The sequence below is a fragment of the Halichoeres trimaculatus genome, unplaced genomic scaffold (assembly GCF_033239565.1).
Source record: "Halichoeres trimaculatus isolate MK-OKI-2021-1 unplaced genomic scaffold, fHalTri1.1 fHalTri1_scaffold_15, whole genome shotgun sequence".
Classification (NCBI taxonomy): Eukaryota; Metazoa; Chordata; class Actinopteri; order Labriformes; family Labridae; genus Halichoeres; species Halichoeres trimaculatus.
Window position 1 is genome coordinate 745,295 of NW_027437193.1, and position 24,098 is coordinate 769,392.

At 45.9% G+C, this 24,098-nt stretch overlaps 2 protein-coding genes across 2 annotated transcripts in view; one reads left to right on the plus strand and one right to left on the minus strand.

Annotated features, from left to right (window-relative positions):
* Positions 1-18,018, plus strand: LOC141804195 (uncharacterized). The gene is made up of 12 exons (XM_074688517.1): positions 1-288; positions 705-1,176; positions 2,363-2,469; positions 2,570-2,690; positions 2,775-3,511; positions 5,834-6,379; positions 8,872-8,932; positions 9,928-10,841; positions 12,335-12,689; positions 13,734-13,831; positions 13,917-14,004; positions 14,138-18,018. Exons 2-12 carry the CDS (start codon positions 945-947, stop codon positions 14,989-14,991), a joined length of 4,113 nt encoding a protein of 1,370 aa, XP_074544618.1. The 5' UTR covers positions 1-288; positions 705-944; the 3' UTR covers positions 14,992-18,018.
* The window catches only part of tmem71 (transmembrane protein 71), an 11,106-nt gene continuing 4,845 nt past the window's right edge, over positions 17,838-24,098 (minus strand). The window contains exons 4-11 of the mRNA XM_074687874.1: positions 23,340-23,385; positions 22,954-23,163; positions 22,596-22,867; positions 22,280-22,474; positions 22,065-22,131; positions 21,784-21,845; positions 19,992-20,041; positions 17,838-19,909 (exon numbers count right to left, since the gene is read on the minus strand). Coding sequence (XP_074543975.1) covers positions 19,886-19,909; positions 19,992-20,041; positions 21,784-21,845; positions 22,065-22,131; positions 22,280-22,474; positions 22,596-22,867; positions 22,954-23,163; positions 23,340-23,385 — 926 coding nt within the window. The 3' untranslated portion in view covers positions 17,838-19,885. The remainder of the gene's footprint in view (positions 19,910-19,991; positions 20,042-21,783; positions 21,846-22,064; positions 22,132-22,279; positions 22,475-22,595; positions 22,868-22,953; positions 23,164-23,339; positions 23,386-24,098) is intronic.

Here is a 24,098-nt window from a genome sequence, read left to right on the forward strand (position 1 = left end):
ATGAAAGGATTATTGGAAGCTAAAGGAGCCGTCACCTGACCTGAAACACAGACCTCTGTGTACCCGGAGAGCCAACGGTAAATCAGACCCATTCCTGTCAGGGTTGGACTCCTCCAGGGCTGCGCTTTGTCGCAGAGTCTGCTCATTACTTTTCAGGTTTGGGGGGTCTCAGGATCCCATCTCTGCTTTTTGCAGATGGGTAATGACCAGCTTAGATGGTGAATAAAAGCGGCTGAAATGAGCTTTCTCTGCAGGGGATCTGGGCTCAGACACATCCAGAGGAGCCAGGTAAGGTAGAAAAATTATGTCAAAATAATAAAATTAGAAAGTCATAAACTGAGATAAAATGAGATTTTAAAAAAGAAATCAAAATTATGAGATAGTAGAAAAAAATTCGACCTTTTATCTTTCAAATATGATTTTTTTTTATTATTATTATTTCATCATTTTTAACTTTATCATAATTTCAACTTTTTTAATTATTTTTATATTTTTTAACTGGCAGAAATGGGCTTCCATACATATCTTTATGTGTTTTTTTTCCTGTTTATTCGTCCTTACATTTGATGTTTCTGTAATGTTTATTCCTGTGTTGTCTGTTTATTGTACTATTCTTATAAATTCAATTTACTGTCACAAAAATTTGAGAAGAAAAAAAGATCGTTGACTTTTTTTCCCTTCACGTTGGGGTTTTATTTTGAAAGGGTCTCCCCGGAAGTAGATCGACGCCACCGTGAGGAGGAGACAACCGGCTGACAACAAACAGCCGCCATCGCTCTGGGTGTCTGTCCGTTTCATCCGGAGCCTGTCGCCTGTTTGGGGTCTAAGGAATGACGCTTTAACCACCGGAAGCTCCCGGACTCTGCCCTCGGCCCCTGGACCTGGTTTTTCTTTAGCCCCCGTTGTTTTTGTTCGCGGTTATTGTCGTTTAGCGCCCGTTAAAGATGACGACCTACCAGACGTTTCACTCCCAGCTGACATCCATCATGGAGGCGCTGGCCAAAGCGGCAGTGACGGAGATCTGCGGGCTGGTGGATGAGAGCTACGCCGTGCTCCAGGTGGAGGTCACCCGGCGCCGCGAGGAGAACGAGGCGCTGCGGAGGAAGCTGGGCCTGATCGAGTCCATCATCGCCCGGGGGAGCGCCACCAACGGGGGGCTGATGGACTTCACTGTCGGTGAGTTCCCGGGCCTCCGGGGAGTCCGATCCGTTATGAGTGTTTCCCAATTAACTGTGGCGGGTTAATGAGTGGAAGTGATTCGTTATGGCTCCAGTAAACGAATCAGTTCCCACTGAAAGCTAAACAGCAGAGAGGGGAGTCCGTTCTCTTGGAAAGATCAGACCGTTTTTACTCGGCTCTCCTCTAGAAACCGACTCTCTCACAATCAGATACGGGTCTGTGATCATGTTTGTGCTCAAACAGGTGATTTCACTCCAGTTTTACAGTGTGGTCATGATGTCCACTGTTTAGCAAAAGGATGGGACGCACTTCCCAAAAAGTGAAGTCGAAACATTTAGAGCTCCCCCTACTGATTTGCTGCTTTATAGATCATTCAGCCAGCGTCTTTCATGTCGCTCAGGTTTAATACAAATTTAATGTAAAAAATAAAAATTAAAAAAATTGATATTTAAATTCCCTCACATCCATCAGAGAGCACTATACTGATCTTTAATATCTCTCAAACCCACTGAGGAACCTTTAAATAGGGATGGGTACTGAATTAGAGACTTTTTTAGGTACCAACCAAATTATGTCAACAGTACTGGGTATCACACATGTAGAGTCAAAAGGTACCATATTTAGGTACCTAAACGCATCCTTATGACTGTGAGGGAGTGGAAGAGTTGGCAATTTTCTATGCTGGACATGAACACAGCATTTCAAGGTTATATATTGAAGAATATATTTGTTAAATTGTAAAAAAATTTATATTTTATTATTAAACAAATTTACCACAGAGACACAAAAAAGGACCAAAAATTGGTACCGTTGAGTACCGGTACCGATTGCCAGGTACCGGGTATTGGTACCATATTGTTTCAAATGTGAAAGGTATCCATCCCTACCTTTAAAGAGGGGGTATTTTACTTTTTAAGCTTTATTCTGTCTCTCTAGTGCTATTTCTATTTCAGCCTCTTTGTAAGCTACTGTTCCTTTAAGGCTCCCTGCTCCACACGCCCCCTTACCTCTGATTGGCCAGCCCTCCAGAGACCAGTCAGGGGTGGAGATTTAGTGTTTGAGGCCCGCGCTTCCAATGTATCACAAACCAATTAAGAGACCCTCCTGTGGTGATATCACTTGAGCAAGTCTTATGAAGATTTTGTGCGATTTTGTTGTAACTTTTTGTTTGTTTCTCACCCAGAACACGCCATACAGACTGGAGCTGCGTCCAAAGTGCCTAAAGCAAACGTTAAAAGAAGGATCCCGGTGTCGGAGGTGACCATAGAGCTGAGCCCTGCAGCCAGAGAGGTGAGAGGCTGCAGATAAAGACACGTAGGGATCCAGAGGTAGCTGTGTCATCATGTCTTGTCACCTTGAATCTTGACGCCTGTGCGGTTTTCTCGGTCAGGATTCTTCGGCTGCGGCTGAGGAGGAGCCCTGTGACCCAGAGGTGGTTGTGATAAAGGAGGAGATAACCACGGAGGAGGTGGACGGAGACGACACGGACAGGCTGCGTCTCAACGAGGCCGGTAAGATGGAGGACTCTCTCTGTCAGATCTTGTGAAGTGCATGCTGGGAATCTTTTTTAACGGACTGATTTCTGTGTCTGAAAGGAGCAGAAGACGGCGAGGAAGGCCCCTCCAGGATGATCTCTGACGCTGCAGCAGATACCAAGCCGTGGGACCCAGACCGTGACAGACCATCAGAACCCCGCAGTGCACCGGGGTCTCCTGGTCCTGCGAGGGGCAGCTCGGATGTGGTGCTGGACTTGGCTTCAGAGTCGGACTGTGAGGCCTCACCGACCGTGGAGACCAGGAGGCCGTTCCTCCTGGGGTCAGGGGTGAGTCCCGGCTCCCTGCCTGGACCCTCGGAGCTGAAGCAGGGAGCGTCTCTGATCAGCTCGCTCCCCTACGACTCGGAGCTGGATCCCTGCTCCTCCTGGACCAATCAGGGCCTGCCCAGCATGATGCCCCTCCCCCACAGGTCCACGCTGCTGGACAAGGTGTCAGATCTGAACGCCACAGCCTTCCCCATGACTCTGGGCTTGGCCGGATCCAGACTGGACCCGCTGGACTTGAACAGGTACTGCAGGGACAGACGCTTCTTCTGCAGCTACTGCGGGAAGAGCTTCACGGCGGCGCGGAGCCTGGACACTCACATGCGTGTCCACACGGGCGAGCGGCCGTACAGCTGCGCTCAGTGCGGGAAGCGCTTCACGCAGTCGGGACACCTGAAGACTCACCAGAGCGTGCACACGGGGGAGCGGCCGTTCGCCTGCGAGCACTGTGGGAAACGCTTCGCCGGGAAGCAGAACCTGAGGATCCATCAGCAGAAACACCATCAGATGGAGGTTTAACAGGACGGGGGTCTCAGCACTCACTGGACCCAGAGATCCAGACTGTGACGGATCAGAGCTTTAGGGGACCACCTGTTTTTATCTTTAAAGATCTCTGAATCTGTCTGAAGCTTTCTCTTTCTCTTCTCATGACTTTTTTAGATCGCTCAGACTTTTTACACTTTTTATCACCTGACAGGAAGTGGGACTGCCACAGGCCTCTCGTGTATTCTTACCTCAGAAGGAGTCGCGGCTCCAGCAGCGGCTGAAACGACTCGTGTAGAGACCAAAAACCTGTGAGGAGCATGTGAACGTGTGACGCCTGGTGTTAATCTGGAATTAAAGGTTCATTTCTGGATTAACTCTTTGTCTCTTCTTGTGTATCTGACGTTATCCACAGATTGTTTTCACGGGCTGAAGGAATGAAGACATGTAGGCCTTCCTGACAGTTACTAACCCTCTCTGTGCTTCAACTTAAAGTCCCTGTGAGGAGTTTCTGACTGGTTTAGGAAAAGTCTCTCCTCTAGATATCTTCCTGATCCTAATCCACACTTTAACATGAGATTATCAGCACAGATATTACAGATTATTACTAAATGCTACTAATTAGCTTCCTGATCTGAGTTTTTCTCTGCTGGAAACGATTTCTGTGATTAATGTTGTAGTGATGGTGGACACTGGAGCCTAACTGTCAGACAGAAAAAGGACAGAAGAGCAGAAGAAAGAGAAACAGCAGAGAGATAGAGCACGAGCTAAAGGCTAACACAGGAGCTAACAGCTAAAACACAGGAGGTAAAGACCAAAACATGCTGAAAGCTAGAAAACAAGCTTAAGTTTGAAAAATAAGCTAAAGGCTAATTATTTTTGGTGTTAGTTCCAATGTACGCTGATGGGGAAAAATCAGGATACAGATTTTTTTCTTTCATAATCTTGGATTAAATCCTGTTTTTCTCTGGATTTGCTTTTCTGTACATTTTTAGAATGATATCAGAATTTTTTCCTTTTTTTCAGGGATCAAAATCAGACTGTTTTCTGAGGTATGACTTTGTTTTTTATCATGTTTCTAATTTTAATTTTAATTCTAATTTTTTTGAGTTGTTTGGAGGATCAGGATGCTGACTTCTTCACTTCTTAAACTGATTTCTTAATTCTGACGTTTTTTCAGATTTGTTGATCAGTTCCTTAGAGTTCTAAAAAAAAAAGCCCTCCTTATTTTTTACTCAGATTTTTAGATTAAAGTCAGAATTCTGATATTTTTGGAAGTTTTTGAAAAGAAGCAGAAGTTTTCTGATATTTTGTTTTTGTTGAGTCAGAGTCAGTCTGAGGCTGATTTCCTGTCTCAGAACTCTGAGAGAAAAGTCAGGATTTAGAGTTTCTTATTCTTTCAGGTCCAGATTTTTCTCACAGCACCAGCTTTTCACTGTTTTTTAAACTCGAGTTGAGCTTTCCCTCAAAATTCTGTTTTAGTCTAAAATTCCTTGGTGAAAATCAGAGTTTTTTCTCATAATTTCCCAGAATTCTGGAAGTGAAGAAATTATGAGATCGGGGTTGTGTAAGGTACAGATGTAAAGATAAAACCAAGTTTCCTGAAGTCTCTTTATAATTAGAAAAACAAAGTATTACAAAGGCTCTTGGGCTAATTATTTTAAATTGTAAAGACATCTTCTGAACACACTGCATAGTCCTTAAGGAATAAAGTTCAAGTTTTCAAGAATCAAGTCCAAACATTATGAAAAGGGTCTGAACAAACTAAAGATTAAATTTCCTGAGAATATTCCTGAAATTATAAAGTTTTCACAGACGTTGTGACAGCTTGTGTGTGATAGTACAGTGGATTTCCTTTGATGAACTTTAGGACTCATTCTCCTAAATGTTTAACTGTTTATCATCAGTACAGTACGGAAGAGTATTAGGACCACCCGTGAGAAAAATAAAGAAAAAAGTCGAAATGTTGAGGAAAAAAGTCGGCATGTCGAGAATAATGTTGAAATAGGATGTCGAGAATAAAGTCTACATACAATGTTGAGAAGAAAAGGATCAACACACAAAGTCTAGAAAAAAGTCGATGTCTCCTTTGTTCCGTCCCAGTTCTCAATAAATCCAGTGAGGACAGCGACAGAGACTTTATTCTCGACATTAAACATTTCAACATTATTGTCGCTATTATATTCCGACTTTATTCTCAACATTTCGACTTTTTTCTATGAGTGCATGATGAAAAAAAAATCTGTCTCCTCTAATTTGATTTGTCTCACGGGTGGCCCTAATACTCTTCCGTAGTGAAGGCCTAATTGCAGAGGTGGTAATGTTCCACGTAAATAGACTTTTATTCTGAAGGTATCCGGAAGTGGCCGCGGACAGGAAGTGAAACACGGTTGTCCCCATTGTAGCAGTCGACGGGCAGCTTTAACGTCCACACAGATTGAGTCCACGGACTGGTTTCCCACACTGACTGGTCGGCGTGTTTCAGAGCCCGTCACAGCTCTGTGTGTCCCGCAGGAGGAGTTCCCGCCCCGGGCCGCCTCGCGCTCAGAGATGTCCGTTCTAACGAGCAGAGCCCTGCACGAGCAGCTGACCGTCATCATGGGCGCCCTGACCAAGGCGGCGCTGGTGGAGATCTGCGAGGTGGTGGACGAGGGCTACGCGGTGCTGCAGAAGGAGATCAGCCGCAGCCACAAGGAGAACGAGGACCTGAGGAAGAAGCTGCATCTCATCGAGTCCATAGTGGTCCGGGGGAGCAGCGGCGGGAAGGCGGCGGAGCCGGGACCCGCTCCGGTAGCGGAGATAGCACCGCAGGAGCAGCGGCAGCGAGGCGGCGACGGCGGAGACGCGGCAGCTGCTCCGGGAGGAGAGGCCGGAGCGGCGGCAGCGGTGCGGGAAGAGGTAAACACAGCCTGGCTTCATCATGTGAGCTGTCCGACAAACAGCGGGTCCGCTTTGACTTCCTGTGGAGCTGGCTCATCGGCCTTTGAGCCGTGTTTGGCTTCATAATCAATCAGTTAACACACATTACTGTTGAGGATCAGTGAAGCCTCAGTATTATCATATAAACATCTTAATTCAGCCATTTTATGGAGTATCAGGAGGTGAATTTACTACATAAATATACGGTGGCGTATTGTATTCACCCGAAAATAATAACAAAAACATCCGTTTTACGATATAGCTATCTCATTAAACAGGATTAGTTAATTTATTTTTGACTAATTCCTGATATCATCCCAATGAAGAAACATGAAACATGTAACTGTTCATTAAAACACATTAAAAGCCTACCTTATATGTACTTACCCCACACCTCTGATCAGCAGCACAACCATGCAGCAGAGCATCATGGGAAATAATGTTTATACAAGATACTATCTTATAAAAACAGAAAAGTCAAAAATAAATGAATTCCTGTTTTTATGAGATAGTCATGTTGTAAAAACAGGAAGATATTTTTTCATGTGAATGCATTACGCCACCGTGTAAATCATGAATAAATGCATTTTTCATTTCTTCAATGTAGGCAAATTATTTCAGTCATAATAAAAGTTGCATTTTTATTATTCAGTTATAATTTTAAGTTTCATCTTCAGGACTACACTTTATGCAACTAAATTTTAAATTAAAAGAAAGGGGAGTTTGCATTTTAATTTTCAAGAATCAGTCGGCCAAATGCTGGACATGATTCATGAAAATACAGATGTGGAAATTATCATGCATCAGCAGAAACTTGTTTTCATCATCAGCCTCAGGAAGCAGGTTGTGTAACGTTCAACTGAAACTGGAAAAAGGAACAGGCGCCTTGAGATCGTTATCAAACCCGTCCTGATCAATCACTGATTATAATGACTGAAATAATGAGTCTATGTTCTTAAAATGAAAATATATTTCCTTTACTGCATTTTTATTTGAATTATGTCCCAAAGAAGCTTCCATACTGTTGATCATGTGAGCTGACAAACAGCTGGTCTTAGACTTACTCTGGAGCTCTTCGATCTTTAGCCTGAAATACACATATAAACATTTAACTTCATCTATTTTCTGTAATAATAAGTTAATTTAGATCCTCCCTGTGTCACACTGAGGAGCTTAAATATACAGTCTTTTTTTTAGTTGCCACAAAAACATCCTGATATCTTGGAAAATTTTAGCTTTTTCCCCCCTGATGAGATTAAACAAATCAGATTAAACAACAAAAAATAATGCTAGTTTTTTTTCTCTCATGAAAAAATAAGCTCTGCTATCTTCAGATAAAAAGATAAATGATGATGAGAGAAGCGACAGGAAATCATACAATCAAACATAAAGACATGAAAAGTTAAATGTAGTGTCACATGTCAGTTTACGGCTTCCGTACAGGATGGATAAAACAAAGAAAAAATAAAGTTTACCTTACATCGCAACATTACAACGCTTACAATCCTGAATTTAACCACTGGTGTGAGAGACGACTTTTGATTTTCTAAAATGTTATTTGCGATATGATATGATGCATAGATCACATCTTGCTAGCCGACAGCAGCTTTGCAGACTTAGCCGTTAGCTGTAAACACAGAACAATGATACTGATATTAAGCTTTATTTATACCAAACTTTTCAAAACAAAGTTAGGAAGCACTTAGGAAGTAGCTCTGCTTGAACTTCCTGTCCTTAAATATTCCAATTATTTATTTTTATGCCATAATTCATTTCCAAGGTAGCATTCAGGAGCTAACCGTTAGCATCAGCCTCTGTGTGTTTCCTGCAGCTTTGTGTATCTGAAGTATCTGACCCTAGATCGGTCACTCACAGTGGTGAGCGCCCTCTACTGGCTGGCTGAGACTCCCTGAGCTCTCACTATTTCCTGCTTTGGATCAGGACTGATGGTTTGAAGTGAGACATCACGTGTCCTGGCATTCGGCTGCAGATGTTAGAGGATTTAATCCCATCCTGACGGCGCAGAAAGCGTTTGGTTTCAGTTATAATGAATCTCAGCTCATTGTTTCCTTATCTCTGCTGCACATGCTCAGTACGTGCCGCAGACGCCTCCATCTGGAGATAACCCTTTTCCCATCACTTTTATCTCGGTCCTGTTCCCTGGGACGATGTGTTTTCCTGATAACGTCTTCATTATGTCCTTATCTCTAACTGCAGAGCTCTGAATGAAGATTTGGAGATGATGAGATTAAAGACATAAACAGACACACGGTCACATGATGAACTCGTTTCCAGCCTCAGCATCTCAGTCTGCAGTTAGACACATCTCTGATTTCATCTCTGAGTTATCTCAGGCTTCAGCTCAGCTTCAAGGAGCAGTCAGCCAATCAGAGCTCAGAGACGTGGCTCCTCACCTGTCTCATGATGTTTGGTCAGTTTCATTCACTCACCTGTGGGTTTGGTCTTTCCAGCTCCCAGACGTGGTGTTGATCAAAGATGAAGACTCTGACAGCAGCGAAACCTTCGAGGAAGGTGAGTTCAAACCCAGCCAGAGCCTCCGTTCAGTGTCTGAGTTCAAGATATAAAGACAAAAATGATCCGTGAACTGTTTCTTAAAAGTAACACTAATCCACTAACATGGTTACAACGTTTTGCTTGTTTAGTTTTTTGAAAGAAGAATAATTTTTCTTCCCTTGGTGCCAGATTTTTTAATCTTCTACATTTTGTCCTTTAATGTCCTGAATGAAGACGTGCAGTGTGTACAGAAACATGTCAGCCTGTTTGTTTATGCTGAATTAATGAGCCTTCGAGACTGAGTGCTAATGTGGCTCCCAGAGCCTTTGGAGACAGCCTCTAGTGGACACCCAAGGTACTGCAGACCCTGCCCCTCTGCTACAGTGTTGTTTTTATCGACGATGGCGAAATTATTTCATTGACGCCCTCTTTATTAGGACCAAGAGTCTGCAGCCTGCAGCTCTTTGACTACACAATTCTTATTTTTTCTACAAATTTTCGCAAACTTTTGAAATATTTTTTTTATTTTAATTTTTGCAAGTTCTTTGATTATCTTTTTTATTTTTCAATGTTTTGAAATTTTTTTTTAATTAAATTGTTTTTGAAGTTTTTGCTAATTGTTTTCATTTAAAAACTGTTTTGAATTTGTGCAAAATTTTTAGATTTAAAATAAATAAAAAAATATATAAAAAGATTGGAAATTGACATTTCAGTAAATTTTGGAATTTTTTAGTTTCGTGTTTTTTGAATTGACCTGAACCATAACAGTAGCATTAAAATGCAAACAATCATGTTCTGATAGAATTGATTCTTTAATTCATGGTGACGGTTGCACAGACAAACAGAGGAGGTGTCAGAGGAGGCGTCAGAGGAGGTGTCAGAGGAGGCGTCAGAGGAGGCGTCAGAGGAGGCGTCAGAGGACTTTGTTGTGTTGCTGTGTGGTCAGGAGGAGGTCACATCAGGAGCTGCTAACTCCACTTCCTCCCGCTGACGTATTGAATCTCTTCTTTCAGAAAACAAAACGGCGTCTGATGGAGGGCCGGCTGCAGCCAGAGAGGGCATCGTCTCCCCCGCAGCGAGCCGCAGCGTGAAGAGGGCGTGGCCAGGAGAGGACGAGGCAGAGAGGAAGCTGGCGTCAGAGCAGCTCGCCCTGAAAGCATCAGAGACGCTGAAGAAGAGCGTCGCCGTCTTCGCTCTGGACTCTCCTCGCAGCGAGCCCGGCTGCTCCGTCCGGCTCGGCGGGGACGCCGTGGAGACCGGCGAGCCGGTTTGCTCCTTCTCCTCACAGATGGACCAGGAGGTCCAGCTGGTCCACCAGGACTGCTCCATGGTCCCTCCGGGCCCAAACAGACAGACGGCCTACTTTGGGCCCGGCGCTCTGATGGAGTCCCAGTCCCCGTCCAGCCGAGCGGAGCTGGACCTCAGCCTGACGTGGACCAAACCGTCCAAAGGTCAGATGAGTTACGCTCAGTTTCACCAGAGCGAAAACCTGGACGCCGACGCCTTCGGGCTCAAACTGATCAGCGTCTCAGGCTCCGCCCCCACAGACTGCCAGCTGTCCGAGAGCAGCAACTCGGCGTTTGAGTACGACGAGGCTGACATGATGAGCTACACCCTCTCCAGGGAGCAGTCGGGTCCGTCTCAGGCGAGCGCCGGCCCCCGAGTCAAACGCTTCGTATGCTCCATCTGCAACAGGACCTACGCCACGTCCCAGAACCTGGACGTCCACATGCGGATCCACACGGGGGAGAGGCCGTTCAGCTGCAGCCAGTGCGGGAAGAAGTTCACGCAGTCGGCCCACCTCAAGTCGCACATGAGCGTCCACACCGGGGAGCGGCCGTACGCCTGCTCGCACTGCTCCCGCAGCTTCATCGTCAAGTACAGCCTCAAGCTACACATGGAGAAGTGTCACCCCAACGCCGCCGAGTGACACGCTCCACGACCTGCTGTGAATACTCAGTTTATCAAAGACGGTTTATTAAAAATGATCCATGGACCAGTTTGACTTTGTTCGCTGAGCGGCGTTCGCTGAGCGGCGTTCGCTGAGCGGCGTTCGCTGAGCGGCGTTCGCTGAGCGGCGTTCGCTGAGCGGCGTTCGCTGAGCGGCGTTCGCTGAGCGGCGTTCGCTGAGCGGGGTCCACGTTCTGTTCTGATAAATGATCAATATGTTTGATTTTGTTCTCCTAAAAAAATGTGATTTTACTTTTTTAAACAGTTTTAATGACACTGGAGAAGAAAAGAGACTGGAGCTGATTTTCTGCCTGAGGAACAGATTTAATGAAACACATGAACAGTTATTTAAAGGGGGAGGAGCCTGTTTCAGTCACGATCACTTTGTTTGTGTCTGCCCTCGTTAATAAAATGCTTTTCACAACGTTAACTCGTCTTTTCCTTTGTGGAAAGGAAGTTTGCTGTGTTTAACATTAATTCATTTGAAGGAACTTGAAATGAGCTGCTGTATCAGCGATTTCTCGTGGTCAGGAATGAAAAATCCCAGTTTCACTGTTTTTGAGCAATAAAGAGATTTTAAAAAAAATGTAAATGACAAACATCTTGTTACGCCGATTATTTGTAAAACCATTTTTCTTTTGTAGAATTATTTAGATATTTCTTCAAACAGGCTGAAAATACAAAAAGGACAGCACGGAGAGGAAACAGCGACATGGGCAAACAGGATGACAAGCTCTGTACAGGTACAACAAGAGGAGGAAATCCAGAAATGGAAAATAAAACAAAAATATTGAGTTAGCTGTAACAGAGAACATAGAGTGAAAATAACGAGCAAAGCCATCAACACACACGCCGTCTCCAAGGAGCAAATCCAACACAAAGACAAAGTTATGAGAAGTGATGAACACAAACTAATGAAGGGTTGAAAAATAAACAAAAAGTCACGAAACAATCACAAAGACACAAAAAGAGCTTAAATAGAGACACACAGCACGGACAAAAGACATCAGCTAAGACAAACAGAAATATATCAGATGTCATGACTACAAAGCTAAAAAGAAAATTATCAGAATTTATGAGAGAATGTACCTTAACCAATAAAGAAAAGAATATTAAATTTTTTAAAAAAATAGATAAATAAAGACAAAAACAAATCTGTGAGTAAGACTGAGATGTACATTTTTTATATTTATGGTTTTAAAGTCTGTTTTCGTATCTTTAATAGTTTTTGAATGTGAAACGAGAACGGAGTCAATGCGCATGCGCGGTCTAGCTTTCCGTTGTCGCGTATCCTACATCACTTCCTGGTCGGTCTCGGCTCTGTTTACTCCAGCAGAGCTCTCTGTTCGGAATAAAACAGCACGATCGTGGGTTTCTGGGTCTGTCCCCGTCTCGACCCGGTCTTCTGGACTCTCCCGTGTCCGTGGATTTCCGTAAACCATGTCCCCGGCCGCTGCCTTCCACACGCAGCTCGCCTCCATCATGGAGGTGTTGGCGAACACGGCCGTGGCGGAGATCTGTGAGCTGGTGGACAGCGGCTACTCGGTGCTGCAGCTGGAGATCTCCCGGAGCCGCAAAGAGAACGAGGTGCTGCGGAGGAAGCTGCGGCTCATGGAGCTGCGAGCCGCCCGCGCCACCGCGCTGCGTGCCGCGGCCACCGCGGGCGGCACCGCGCTACGAGCCGCGGCCACCGCGGGCGGCACCGCGCTGCGAGCCGCGGCCACCGCGGGCGGCACCGCGCTGCTGCTCGGAGGCGGCCGCGCTCGCGCCCAGCTGCAGGGTCATCACTCCGCCACCGAGCCGAGGAGGAGCGGGGCTCTGCAAGGTAACATTCAACACGTCTCTACCCCCACGAAGGGACGTCTGTGAGCCTGTTTTAACAAAACACTGATGAGACTGGGCTTGTGTTTGCTCACCGTCTGACGCACATCCTGCGCATCCATCAGAACAATCATAATTAAAACATGATGAGGAGGAAAATTAGACTTTTCAAGGTTTCCTCTCATTTGTAAATGATTTTAATGCATTCAGATTCAGTGAACCCCATCCTGCTGTACAAACTGTGATTTTCACACACTGACCTGAAAACTGCCCTTTGTACGGAAGCCCACAGCAGACATCTTCTCAGAGGGGATCTCGTCACTTTTCCCCAGTTTTCCTTATTATGTTGAGTTAAAAATGTGGATACTCTTATCTTAAGGAAATCAGATTTAATATCCTGAAATACAAAAATAAAAGTTAGGCCAAACCCTAAAGTACACAGCCCTTTGTACGGAAGCCCAAGGCTGACATTTATGCATGTATCTGATCCTCTTCCTGCGGTAAAGTTCCTGTCCCTTTTTTTCTCATTTTTCTTGGTATGTCAGGAAAACAACAGGGAAACTGTTATTTAGCAAAACCGAGCTTTACAATTCTGTAAAACAGAAAAAATAAGTGGAGGTCTCGTTTAAAATCCTAATAAAATCATCAGATAAAATCTTTCTTTAATGTTTAGCTGGAACCCTGATCACCACTGGGATCACAACTTTTATAAGTGTGGAAAGCTGCTAACAAATATTTGCTGGCGCAGTGCTAGTTAGCAGTTAGCAGTTAGTGCTATAAAACTAAATACAGATTTTTCTCTTGATTAGTGGATGAAAAGATGAAAACAGCTGACAGATAACTTTAGCATCCATCTACTGTAAACGTGTTTATTTCTGCTGTCACACTTTAACATGAAGATGTAAGAGGATTGACTCACTTTTGGATCCAGCCTCTAGTGGACACTTGGTGAACTGCAGTTTTTAGGACTCTTTATTAGCTTCATTCTTTCTCAGCAGTGAAAAAAAAAAGGCTGTAACGTGTTTGTGTCATGACTCTGCTCCTCCAGGTGAGGCAGTACGGAGCAGGTTGTCGACCCAGGAGACTCGGAGAGGCGGGGACATCAGTCCCTCTTCAGACGGCGGTGGGGATGGTGTTCAGGAGGCGGTGAGTAGAGGGCGCTCTTCCTTGGTGTCGGCCTGTTTCAGCCTCACTCCTCTGTCCTCACTTCGTCTCTCTGCTCTCACTCCAGCCGGCTGCAGGCGAGACCATCAAACTGACGGCTGCTGTGATCAAAGTGGAGGACGATGATGAGTCCTGGACCCAGTCTGGACCGGACAGTGAGTCCAGTTTATTCTCAGTGTGTACGGAGAGCAAAAGCAGGAGGAAGGAGCGAGCTCCAGACCTGCTCTCCGTCTGAGGAACGTGAGCTTTACGTCGGTGAAAATGTTTAATATTTATTTTCTTTTTCAGAGGATCTTTGCCATGTTGTTGACGGACAGGAAACAGACCCTCAAGCTCCGCCCCCACAGACCAAACAGGAAGTAGCAGACCAACACGCCAGCTCGACTCATGCATGGGCGAGTGAAGAAGTCAGCTCCACCTCGGTGTCCGTCCAGAAAACGCCGAACCCCGCGCAGACGTCAGAGAGCAGCAGCTATGACTGCATCATGTTCGAGCCGCAGCTTCAGCATGGCTCTCTGATTACCCAGAATCCTTTGCACGAGGACCCAAGCTGCTCCTACGTATTAAACACCAATGAGACGGTGTCAGCTGCGTCAGAGTCCGGCAGCAGCACCTTTCCTTTCACCGTGGGCGAGATGAGTCAGTCCGCAGGTTTACAGACTGACCAGCAGAGGGCGCCGCTGCCTCCTGCCAGGAAGGAGATGAGACAGAGCGCGTTCGTCAGGAAGGAGCGGTGGAGGCCTCAGGTGGGCGTGAGCAGCAGGGAGGACGGCGTGGGGAAGACGTTTGAGTGTAACTGCTGCGGGAAGACCCTGGCCTGCCTGAAGAACCTGAAGACCCACATGAGGGTCCACACGGGCGAGAAGCCCTTCGTCTGCGCGCTCTGCGGGAAACGCTTCTCAGACTCCAGCAACCTCAAACGCCACCAGAGCGTCCACACGGGCGAGAAGCGCTACGGCTGCGTCCACTGCGGGAAGCGCTTCGCCCAGTCTGGGTCCCTGAAGGTCCACATGAGCGTGCACACGGACTGCAAACAGTTCAGGTGCTCGTTCTGCGGCAAGACCTTCATCTCCGGCAGCCACCTGCGCCGCCACGTGACGGCGCACGCCGGAGAAAAGCAGTTCGCTCCGACCTTTCAGTGACAGAGGAGCAATGTGGGGTCTGCAGACGCCGGAGCCAACACGAGGACTGAGCTGGCTGACAAACCCCCTCCACCTTCAGACTCCTCTCCCTCTGAAACCCCGTCACTGAAAGACCAAGCTGGACCGAGCATCGAGGCCCGCTGCATGCCCCGTCCTGATTGGTCCCTTGAACCGTGACTTTTTACCCATGGACAGTTTCATCCCAGCAGACAGAGCCGCCGGTGTTCTGGTGTGAAAAGTGACCGATCAGAATAAAGTCATCAGAGACGTCGTTAGAGGCGCTGTGAGGATGATCTGATCGACGGTGATAACAGTGACACCTGTGGTCAGAGATATGAATTACACTGCATGAACAGTTATCAGGCCAGTTGTATTTTCAAGGATTAACCCTTTACCTCCTGAGGGTAACACGGTCCTGACCTGCCCCCTGTCTGAGCACTTTGGCCTTTTTCTCCAATCGTCCATAAAATTAAAATTCACTTCTCTACTTCGGCACACTTCAGAGAGGTGGGCTTCAGCACGGTTTACTTCATGCACGAGCACAAGCACACGGACAGCGCGTGTGATCCACGACATATGATCACCACGAGCTCATCTCTCGACGTCATTTTAAACAAAGCGGGGTGTTAGAGGGTTGTGTCAGGCAGAAACGACTTAATATTGGTCCAAAAGTCTCTAAAGTTGTAGCAGTGCTCTCTGTGTCTCATTGTGCTGACTCTGATGAGGTCACACTTCATGTAAACAGACGCTTCACGATGACAAAAGGCGGGCCGTGTGATACCCGCTAGAGTCTGGTTCATGTAGGGGTATGTGAGGGGGGACAATCGTGCTTAGACACAGCATGATTTGGGTGGCCAGTGTGACCCCTCCCTAAGGCTAAAACACAAGCTAAAGGCTAAATAATGGGCCAAAGGCTTATACAAAAGCTCAAAGCTAAAGGATGAGCTGAAGGCTTGAAAAAAAGCTAAAGGATGAGCTAAAAGCTAAAGGATGAGCTAAAGGCTAAAAGAGGAGCTAAAGGCTAAATGATAAGCTAAAGGATGAGCTAAAGGCTTGAAAAGAAGCTAAATGATGAGCTAAAGGCTAAATGATGAGCTAAAGGCTAAATGATAAGCTAAAGGCTAAAGGATGAGCTAAAGGCTAAATGATGAGCTAAAGGCTAAATGATGAGCTAAAGGCTAAATGATGAGCTAAAGGCTAAATGATAAGCTAAAGGCTAAAGGATGAGCTAAAGGCTAAAGGATGAGCTAAAGGCTAAATGATGAGCTAAAGGCTAAATGATGAGCTAAAGGCTAAAGGATGAGCTAAAGGCTAAATGGTAAGCTAAAGGCTAAATGGTAAGCTAAAGGCTAAATGGTAAGCTAAAGGCTAAATGATGAGCTAAAGGCTAAAGGATAAGTTAGTTAGTTTTTCTCAGAGTCAGTGAAATCTGTCTTCAGCTCATTTTTCCAGAGGGAAGGATCGTCCTGGTGTTTATTCACACCTTGATGAGGTCACACCTCCCCTCAGCTCTGATCACCTGATGAGCTCAGGTCCAGTAAGAACAGTCTGCTGGAACCGAAAGTCCACAGCTAACATGGTCACCATTTGCACCAGAACACCGGCAGCATCTGCACCTGGATCCAGATCCTGGACTCATGAAGGTTTTCCTGATGATGAATAAAACCTGGAAGTCTGAACCAGACCCTGCAGCGCGTCATTAACGACAGGGTCAGTTTGAACCCTGGTTTGGAGAGAAGCAGTTTTTATCTTCACATCACAAACACACCACAGTGTGAATCTAACGCAGGGTGGGTTTTTATGACCCAGGTCCCCTCTGTGGTCTCAGTTTAGGAGGATTTTAACGTCAAACTGATTAATATTCAACGATGTGTACGTGACAACAGGAAATAAAGTCTGAGTGCTGATGTGGATTTTTTTTTGTCTTTATTCTGTCCCTCTGGTGCCCCCGTAGAATCTTTATGTGATTTCAGCTCAGCTTTGACTTCTTCATTGGATTGATTAGCAGGGTGCACTGTGTCACGCCGCTATGGCGTCACGCTATTACATAATTGATGCCGCCTTACACGCCGCCTACCAAGAAGGTCACAGTTGGCTGTGGAAACACAAACAGGATCAGACTTCACTGATCCAACCCGGTCCACTTGGTGTTTACGGGCTTTTAAGGCTCCTGCTGCACAAACCATCTTCCCTCTGATTGGCTGGCCCTCTGGAGGCCTGTAGGGGGCGGAGCTAAGGGCAGACCTTGGTTTGTGCTTTGGGACTTTACATCAGTGTTAATGAGAAATCTGTTTCACTTCCGTCATTTCTCCTACAAACTGCTGTTCCCATGTGGTTTGAGGTTTAACAGAGTGACTCCTCACAGCGTTTGATTATCAGACACTTTAATGACATGAACAGTGAATAAAAACGATCAGGTGTAAGTGCAGTTAACACACACGTCAACAACAGCTGCATCACGCCACAAAGAGCTTCGTCCATCACGACGCGTTTCCCTCGTTGAATGAATAAAAACACATTAAAACAGGAAACGCCCACTTTGATCATTTAAAGCTGCTACAGAGGCTCCAGGCCACTAGGGGGCAGCAGAGCAGGGCTGCCATTTACAATACAACATGATTTTTTTTATTCTTAGGGTGACGTTTGTAGAGTCCAATTATCAGACTCGTGTTGCTCTGCAAACACTCCTGAGAAAATCAGCTGGTGAGTTTTTTCAGTTAAAGTCCAAAACAACGAGCTAAACGAGCTAAACGAGCTAAACGAGGCTAAACGCTCTGAGATATCTCTGCTTCCTGCAGCTTTAAATACAAAGTAATGCAGATATAAAGTCCTTTACACATGTTTACTCATAGGTTCAGTTTAGTTATTTAACATTTCCTGGATTCTAACGTTGTTGTGAATTTGGCACCGAGCGAATAAAAACAAACATTTCTCCTCTTTCTGCGCACGACACAAATTTAACAGAGAAATCACCCGACTTGGTGAGGGTTAAATGTGTTCACACACAGTTCAGCTGTTTCTGTTTCCTGTTTCCAAAAACTTTTCTCTTGTTCCATTGGCAGATTTTTCAGCTTGTTTCAAGCAATTCAGACCTCATTTTTATCTTTAAATAACTTGAAAAAATACATTTTTCCTGGACTGCTCAGCTGAATATGGCTCAGACTGAGTCTAAAAGACATTTTCTACTGAAAATCAGACAAAAACACTTGATCAGATCTCAGTTTTTGCAGTGTTGGATAAAGTTATGAGAAGCTTTTTAAAGTCTGGATTGTTCTGCGTGTGTGAACACATTTTCCCCTCAGCTTTTACAAACATCATGAAGCAAAACGACAAACGTCTCCACGCTCGGGTCGCGTCCACAGCAGAGACACACACAGACGGTTGATTTAATAAAACGTCTTGGCATAGTTTGAGCCCCAACATGAAAACTTTATAAAGCCAACGCTTCATAAAGCCGTACAGTACTTATTCAGGGCCTCAGCCCGCCTGTGGGGGGCGACAGAGGCCCCCTTTAACCCTGAAGATGATTATTATTCCCCTTCTTCGTGTCCTCTTTAACACAATTCACCGAGCTCCAAGAGTCACAAAATTAGATTATGACGAAAAATTTATGAAACAGTTTTTTTGTGCTGATACGTGCTCCAGTGCGCCCCCTAGCTGAAAAAATTAAGCCCTTCTACTCTGAGATACAGGCCTGATTTTTTTTTGCAACCATCATGACCTGAAATAAAGTCTCTGATGGACGCGGTGAAATCTGAACAGGAAGTTCAGAAATCTGAGTTAAAGTTTGATTTTGAAGCTTTACCGGGGATGGACTTCATCAAACTCATCCCAAAGTTTTTCCCAATCATCTTTAAAAATGTTTCCTCCTACAGAGCCATTAATACAAAACCCAACAAGATCCTTCAGGAAACGACAGGATCTTAGTTTGTCTGGTGTAAATATGTTTGAAAATCAGCCCTCAGGGTGAGTTAAACAGCGTCTTCATCCTTTAAACACAGAATCAGACACTTCCTGTTGGATCCTCTGCCGGCTGAGACGAAGGCACTTCAGCACCAGAGAGTTTCACTCCAACAGGATCATTTCATCTCTAACCTACAGGATTAAAATACTTTTATCAGCTGCTACAGTTAAAGCTGCGCGTGAGAAGTCAGAGTAACTGTTCCTGTCGTTCACAGGACGAACTGACAGATTTAATCAGGATTAAATAAAGTTTGAGCTGCAGCTTCAGGGAATCAGGACCAACAGGTTTCCTCTTTTCTTTTTCTCTGGAGTAAAACTCTTTTCTAAGTTTCAAGTCAAAGTTTTCATCTTTAAAAAAAGTCACAGCTCCTGTTTTAATCTGACGTGAGGTCACCGTTTGTTTGTTTGTTTTTTTGCTGCTGGACCTGAATTTGTTCCCAGACGAGCGGACTCTGACGTTTGGTCACTTTGGACGGCTCAGAGAAAGCCAAGCTCAGCCATTGGACGATCGAAGAAACACTTTCAGAGACTCAAAATACACCAGAGACGTCCGGATGTTTGACTTCCTGTACGAGTGAATGTGTTTCTAAACGTGGTATCGGCTCTAAACTACACTAGACTGGTGTCACCAGGTCAACCAGCTCCTTCAGCGTCTCCATGGAAACACAGCGTCTGGTTTTAACACAGCGGGAAAGTCCACGTCAGTCTGTGAACCTTCCCGTGTTTTTCGTGGTAATCAAAGGTCTAATATCACAGCCTCAGTTCAGCCTTTTCTTTCTTTTTGAACATGTTCCAGTAAAATCCAGACGTGTGTTTCCGTGAAACGTCCTCCAGAGCTCAGAGTCACTTGTTCCTTTCACATGCAAACAGTTCATCCAAGATATCAAACATTTCTCCTCCGTCTCCGTCCTCTGACGTCTGACGCTCTCCTTCACTCGTTTCTGGAGGTGATATCCTGAAAGAAAAACAGAAACAGACGTGAGAATCTTTGATTTCCTCGACCAAACCAGGAGCTAAGAGCTGGACTCTGGTCTCACCTCAGTCTTCGCCCTCCTCCACTCGCCCAGAGGCCCGGACTTGGTCAGAACTGGAAGATAAGAGAGAACAGATCGTGGTCGCTGAGAGCTCCGAGAGTGGTGCAACATTTTCAGGGTTCATGAAGCGTGTCGTCCTAAATCAGTGATCCCCACTGGCTTTTCTGTTTATTTGATTTATTTAGGTTATTTTCTGGGTCTTCTCATTTATTCTTTATTTTATTCAATAATAATCATAATCTTATGCTTAATGTTAAAATCTCTGTTACCCATTGGTTAATAATAAATGGGTCAGTTTTTCCTCAGACCTACTGTTGCTGACTACTGTTCTTTGTTTGAATAATATCACTGAATCAAGCCTTTTCTAACATGACAGACATACGACAGAATAAGTAATAAAAGTATGTTTAATGCTGATATCGTATCCGATTAATATCGCTATCGGCCAATCGAAAGTGACAAATGTAATATCAGGACATCCCTAATTCATTTCATAAATAGTGTTGTTATTTATTTTCTGATTTTTTTTTCCTGTCAACATCCCAGAAAGGGTTAATATTTGGTCATGTGTGGCTTTCTGGGAAAGAATAAATATTTACGTTTGGACACCTCTGTGACCGTCACACTTTTTTTACAAACTGACCCTGGCCCCCATCAGAGAAGGGAAAAGTTGTTTGGCCCTAACGGGAAAAAGTTTGGGGACCCCTGTCCTAAATGTTCAAGCAAACATGCTCCTGACGCTCCTGACGCTCCTGACGCTCCTGACGCTCCTGACGCTCCTGACGCTCCTGACGCTCTGCAGCTTTATGATCCTGATCCTGTGTCGTATCTAATTTGAAACAGGAGCTGTTAGCAGCTCCACTCTCTGCTGCACGGAAAAATCTAAAACTGAATCAAGTATTTATGGCTTATTTCTCATTTGAAATATCCTATCAGACTTGTCACGGCCATGTTTACTCCATAAGTCCAGAAAAATGTCTCATTTTCAGATATTCACTGACAAAAATGACGCCTGGAAAATCTGACTCTCTGAGTTTCTCGTATTTAGACGTTCTTATTTTTAGCTCTTTGTGAACAATCCAGATGTACATTTTATCTTTATATTTTTTGAAATGACACATTATTCTGGATTTTTCTGGTGCATGTGGCTCATGTTTTGTCCAGTGAGACCATGTAACCAGAACAAAACATTTGTGATCAGATTTCAGTTTTTGCAGCGTGCACGGCGCCGGCACAGAGCTCGATCAGCCCCTGACGAACACACACGTCAGCCAAAGCTGCTCACACACATTCACTGATGGTGTATTTCAACCCTGAAGCTCGGTTTATGTTCGACGTGTCCACCCTGAGGATAAATGATGTCATTTCAGCAGCCCCACCCCCTGACGCCGTCATTTTCAAACGGAAAGTTCACGTCACTCACATCTGATGTTTATTACAAATTTCTTGCACAGAAAAAATGGCGTTATGATGTCATCAAGTGTTTGGTTTAAACTCTGGTGAACTCTGATGTTTGGAACCCAAAGCTGAATCCCTTATGACATCATCAGCCATGTGGTTTCCATGGTAACGGATCATTTCCCATTCATTTCTATGGGCAAATTTTTGTTTTTAATGTTGAATAATTAAAAAAATCAGAGAGTTAGAAATCTGAGTGATACACACGCACTTCTCCAGATCATTCTGGACATTTTTCAGGTTGGTTAGTGAAATTCTGAGATTATCTGTTGGAAGAGCGGCGAGCAAAAAAAAACGTTTGGAGTAACAACATGGAGGCTGAAGCTTCAGTACTTACTCATAACGGTTGTGATCGCCATGAACACTGTGGACGCCACCACTGAGCTCCACAGGAAACACCTGAGAGGAGACAGAGTCAGAGTCACTTCACTGAGTCCACAAACCAAATCCAGATCCCCACATCAAGACCCAAACCAGACCAGAGCCTCTAGAGGCTCAAAGCAACCTGTTGGTCTGACTGACTGAGTAAAGCTCTGATGGGACAGACGGACTGAAGACCAGGTTTCAGTCGACCACAGCCGTCATCAAAGCTGGGCTCAGGGATAAAAAGCCTCTTACCCTGAGTACAGAGCGGAGAGGATGAAGATGATGAAGATGAGCAGGAGAAGAGCTGTCATGGTTAAACCTGAAACACAGACACAACCACAAACGGATCAGAAACCACAAAAACTGAGGCCAAAGAATCTGAAACAAAAACAGAAACTGCAGTTCCTCAGACGTCCACCAGAGGCCGCCTCCTTCTCTCTGAGTGCAGGAGCCTGTGCAGCGCTCACCTGTGCGCTCAGGTGAGGCCTGACAGCAGCAGCTGTTGGCGTAGAAGACGGACGGAGGCGGGACTTCAGACAAGCCGCCCAGTGATTGGGTGAAGCGCTCCTTTGATTGACAGATCTCTGAACAAATCTCCTCCTGGATGAGCAGCGTCTGAGGCGGGGCCTGTTTGTCTGGAGGGGGCGGGATCTCGGTGTGGTCTGGAGGAGAGAGGAAGAACCAAGACCATGTCAGCAGAGACCGTTAGAAACCCTGACGGGGTCCCACAGGGCGCCGTCTGCATGACCTCACTGAAGCGTAGAAACTGAAACTGACACTAACCGTACGTGAAGCTGCGGCTGTCGTCCAGCTCCGTGCTGTTCAGTCCAGACCACGTGGACTCGTCCAACAGGGTCGGGCCCTCCTGACTGCTCCTGGCCCAGTCCTGCTCCTGGCTCTTGTCAAAGTCCTGGTCCCAGTCCTGGTTTTGGTACTGCCCTGTCCCGAACACGCCCCTGAAGACCTTCTCATCCAGCCAGGACTGGCAGCTCTCCGTCACGTCGCTCAGCAGGCGAGCCAGCGCGCCGCGAGGACGCCGCCTGCGCCGGAAAACCCTGAGAGGAGAAATGACCATCGTGATGTCACACGTCCCCACTGTCACGCCAACAGGTCGTCACCAGCCTGTAAGCCCCGCCCTCACCTGACCACGTTCTCCTTGTAGGACACGCTGGTTTTGCAGGGCGTCAGAGACACGTTGCCGTCGTCGTCCCAGGTGAAGCTGTCGTCCGTGACGCTGTAGTATCCGTTGGTGAGGAGGCGCGGCGAGCGGCGGCAGGAGCACGGACTGCTGCCCTCCACGGAGGAGTAACAGACGTATGAGGAGTCAGGGGAGAGGAGGGAGGTGTCCAGGCTGAGGAGGACACAGAGGGGGTCAGGAAAACACAGACACCGACAGACTCACAGACTGAAACCAGAGGCTGGACGCCACTTCCTGTCATGTGACCTCTCAGACTCAGACTGTGTCAGGATGAAGTCACTTCCTGTTTCAGATCTGACCCGGACCACCAGCAGGACCAGGTGTCTCACCTCTGACAGGACTGATACGCCCTCAGCTTCCGTTTGATGGGTGAACCTGAGGAGACACAGAGGAGGAGAGCGACACACAGGTAAACACACACACCTGTACACTCAGCCTGCAGCGTGTGTGTGTGTGTGTGTGTGTGTGTGTGTGTGTGTGTGTGTGTGTGTGTGTGTGTGTGTGTGTGTGTGTGTGTGTGTGTGTGTGTGTGTGTCCTCTGGTTCAGTGACTGTTTCTATATAAAGACGACTTTATCAGCTTGAAGAGCCGCGTTCCTCAGGTCAGCTGGAGAGCACTTGAGTAAATTTACTCTGCGGAGGAGGAGGAGGAGGAGGAGGAGGAGGAGGAGGAGGAGGAGGAGGAGGAGGTGACGTAACGCTGACACTCAGATCTGAGGAATGTGGCAGACAGGGAGCTCATTGTTCTGGATGTTTCTACATCATGTGTGGGACTCTGAGATGAGCAGCAGAGACAGGCTGTGGCGACCGTCACATGACCCTCCATCAGTAAACCTGCACTCAGCTGGTTTCTGCGTCTGTCAGGAACAGACTGATACTCAAAGAGTCTGAGTCACAGAGAAGATCCTCCAGAGAAACTAAAACCCTGAGCCCACACTGAAAACTGTTTTTGGACTTTAAGGGGAACATTGCAGCCATTAGTGCCTGATTCAAGGCCACAATATACAGATCACTCCAGATCCTTTAGTCCTTTCAGGACTTATGAGTCTTTGGTTTAAAAATTCCATATTTCTTGAACAATTTTAGATT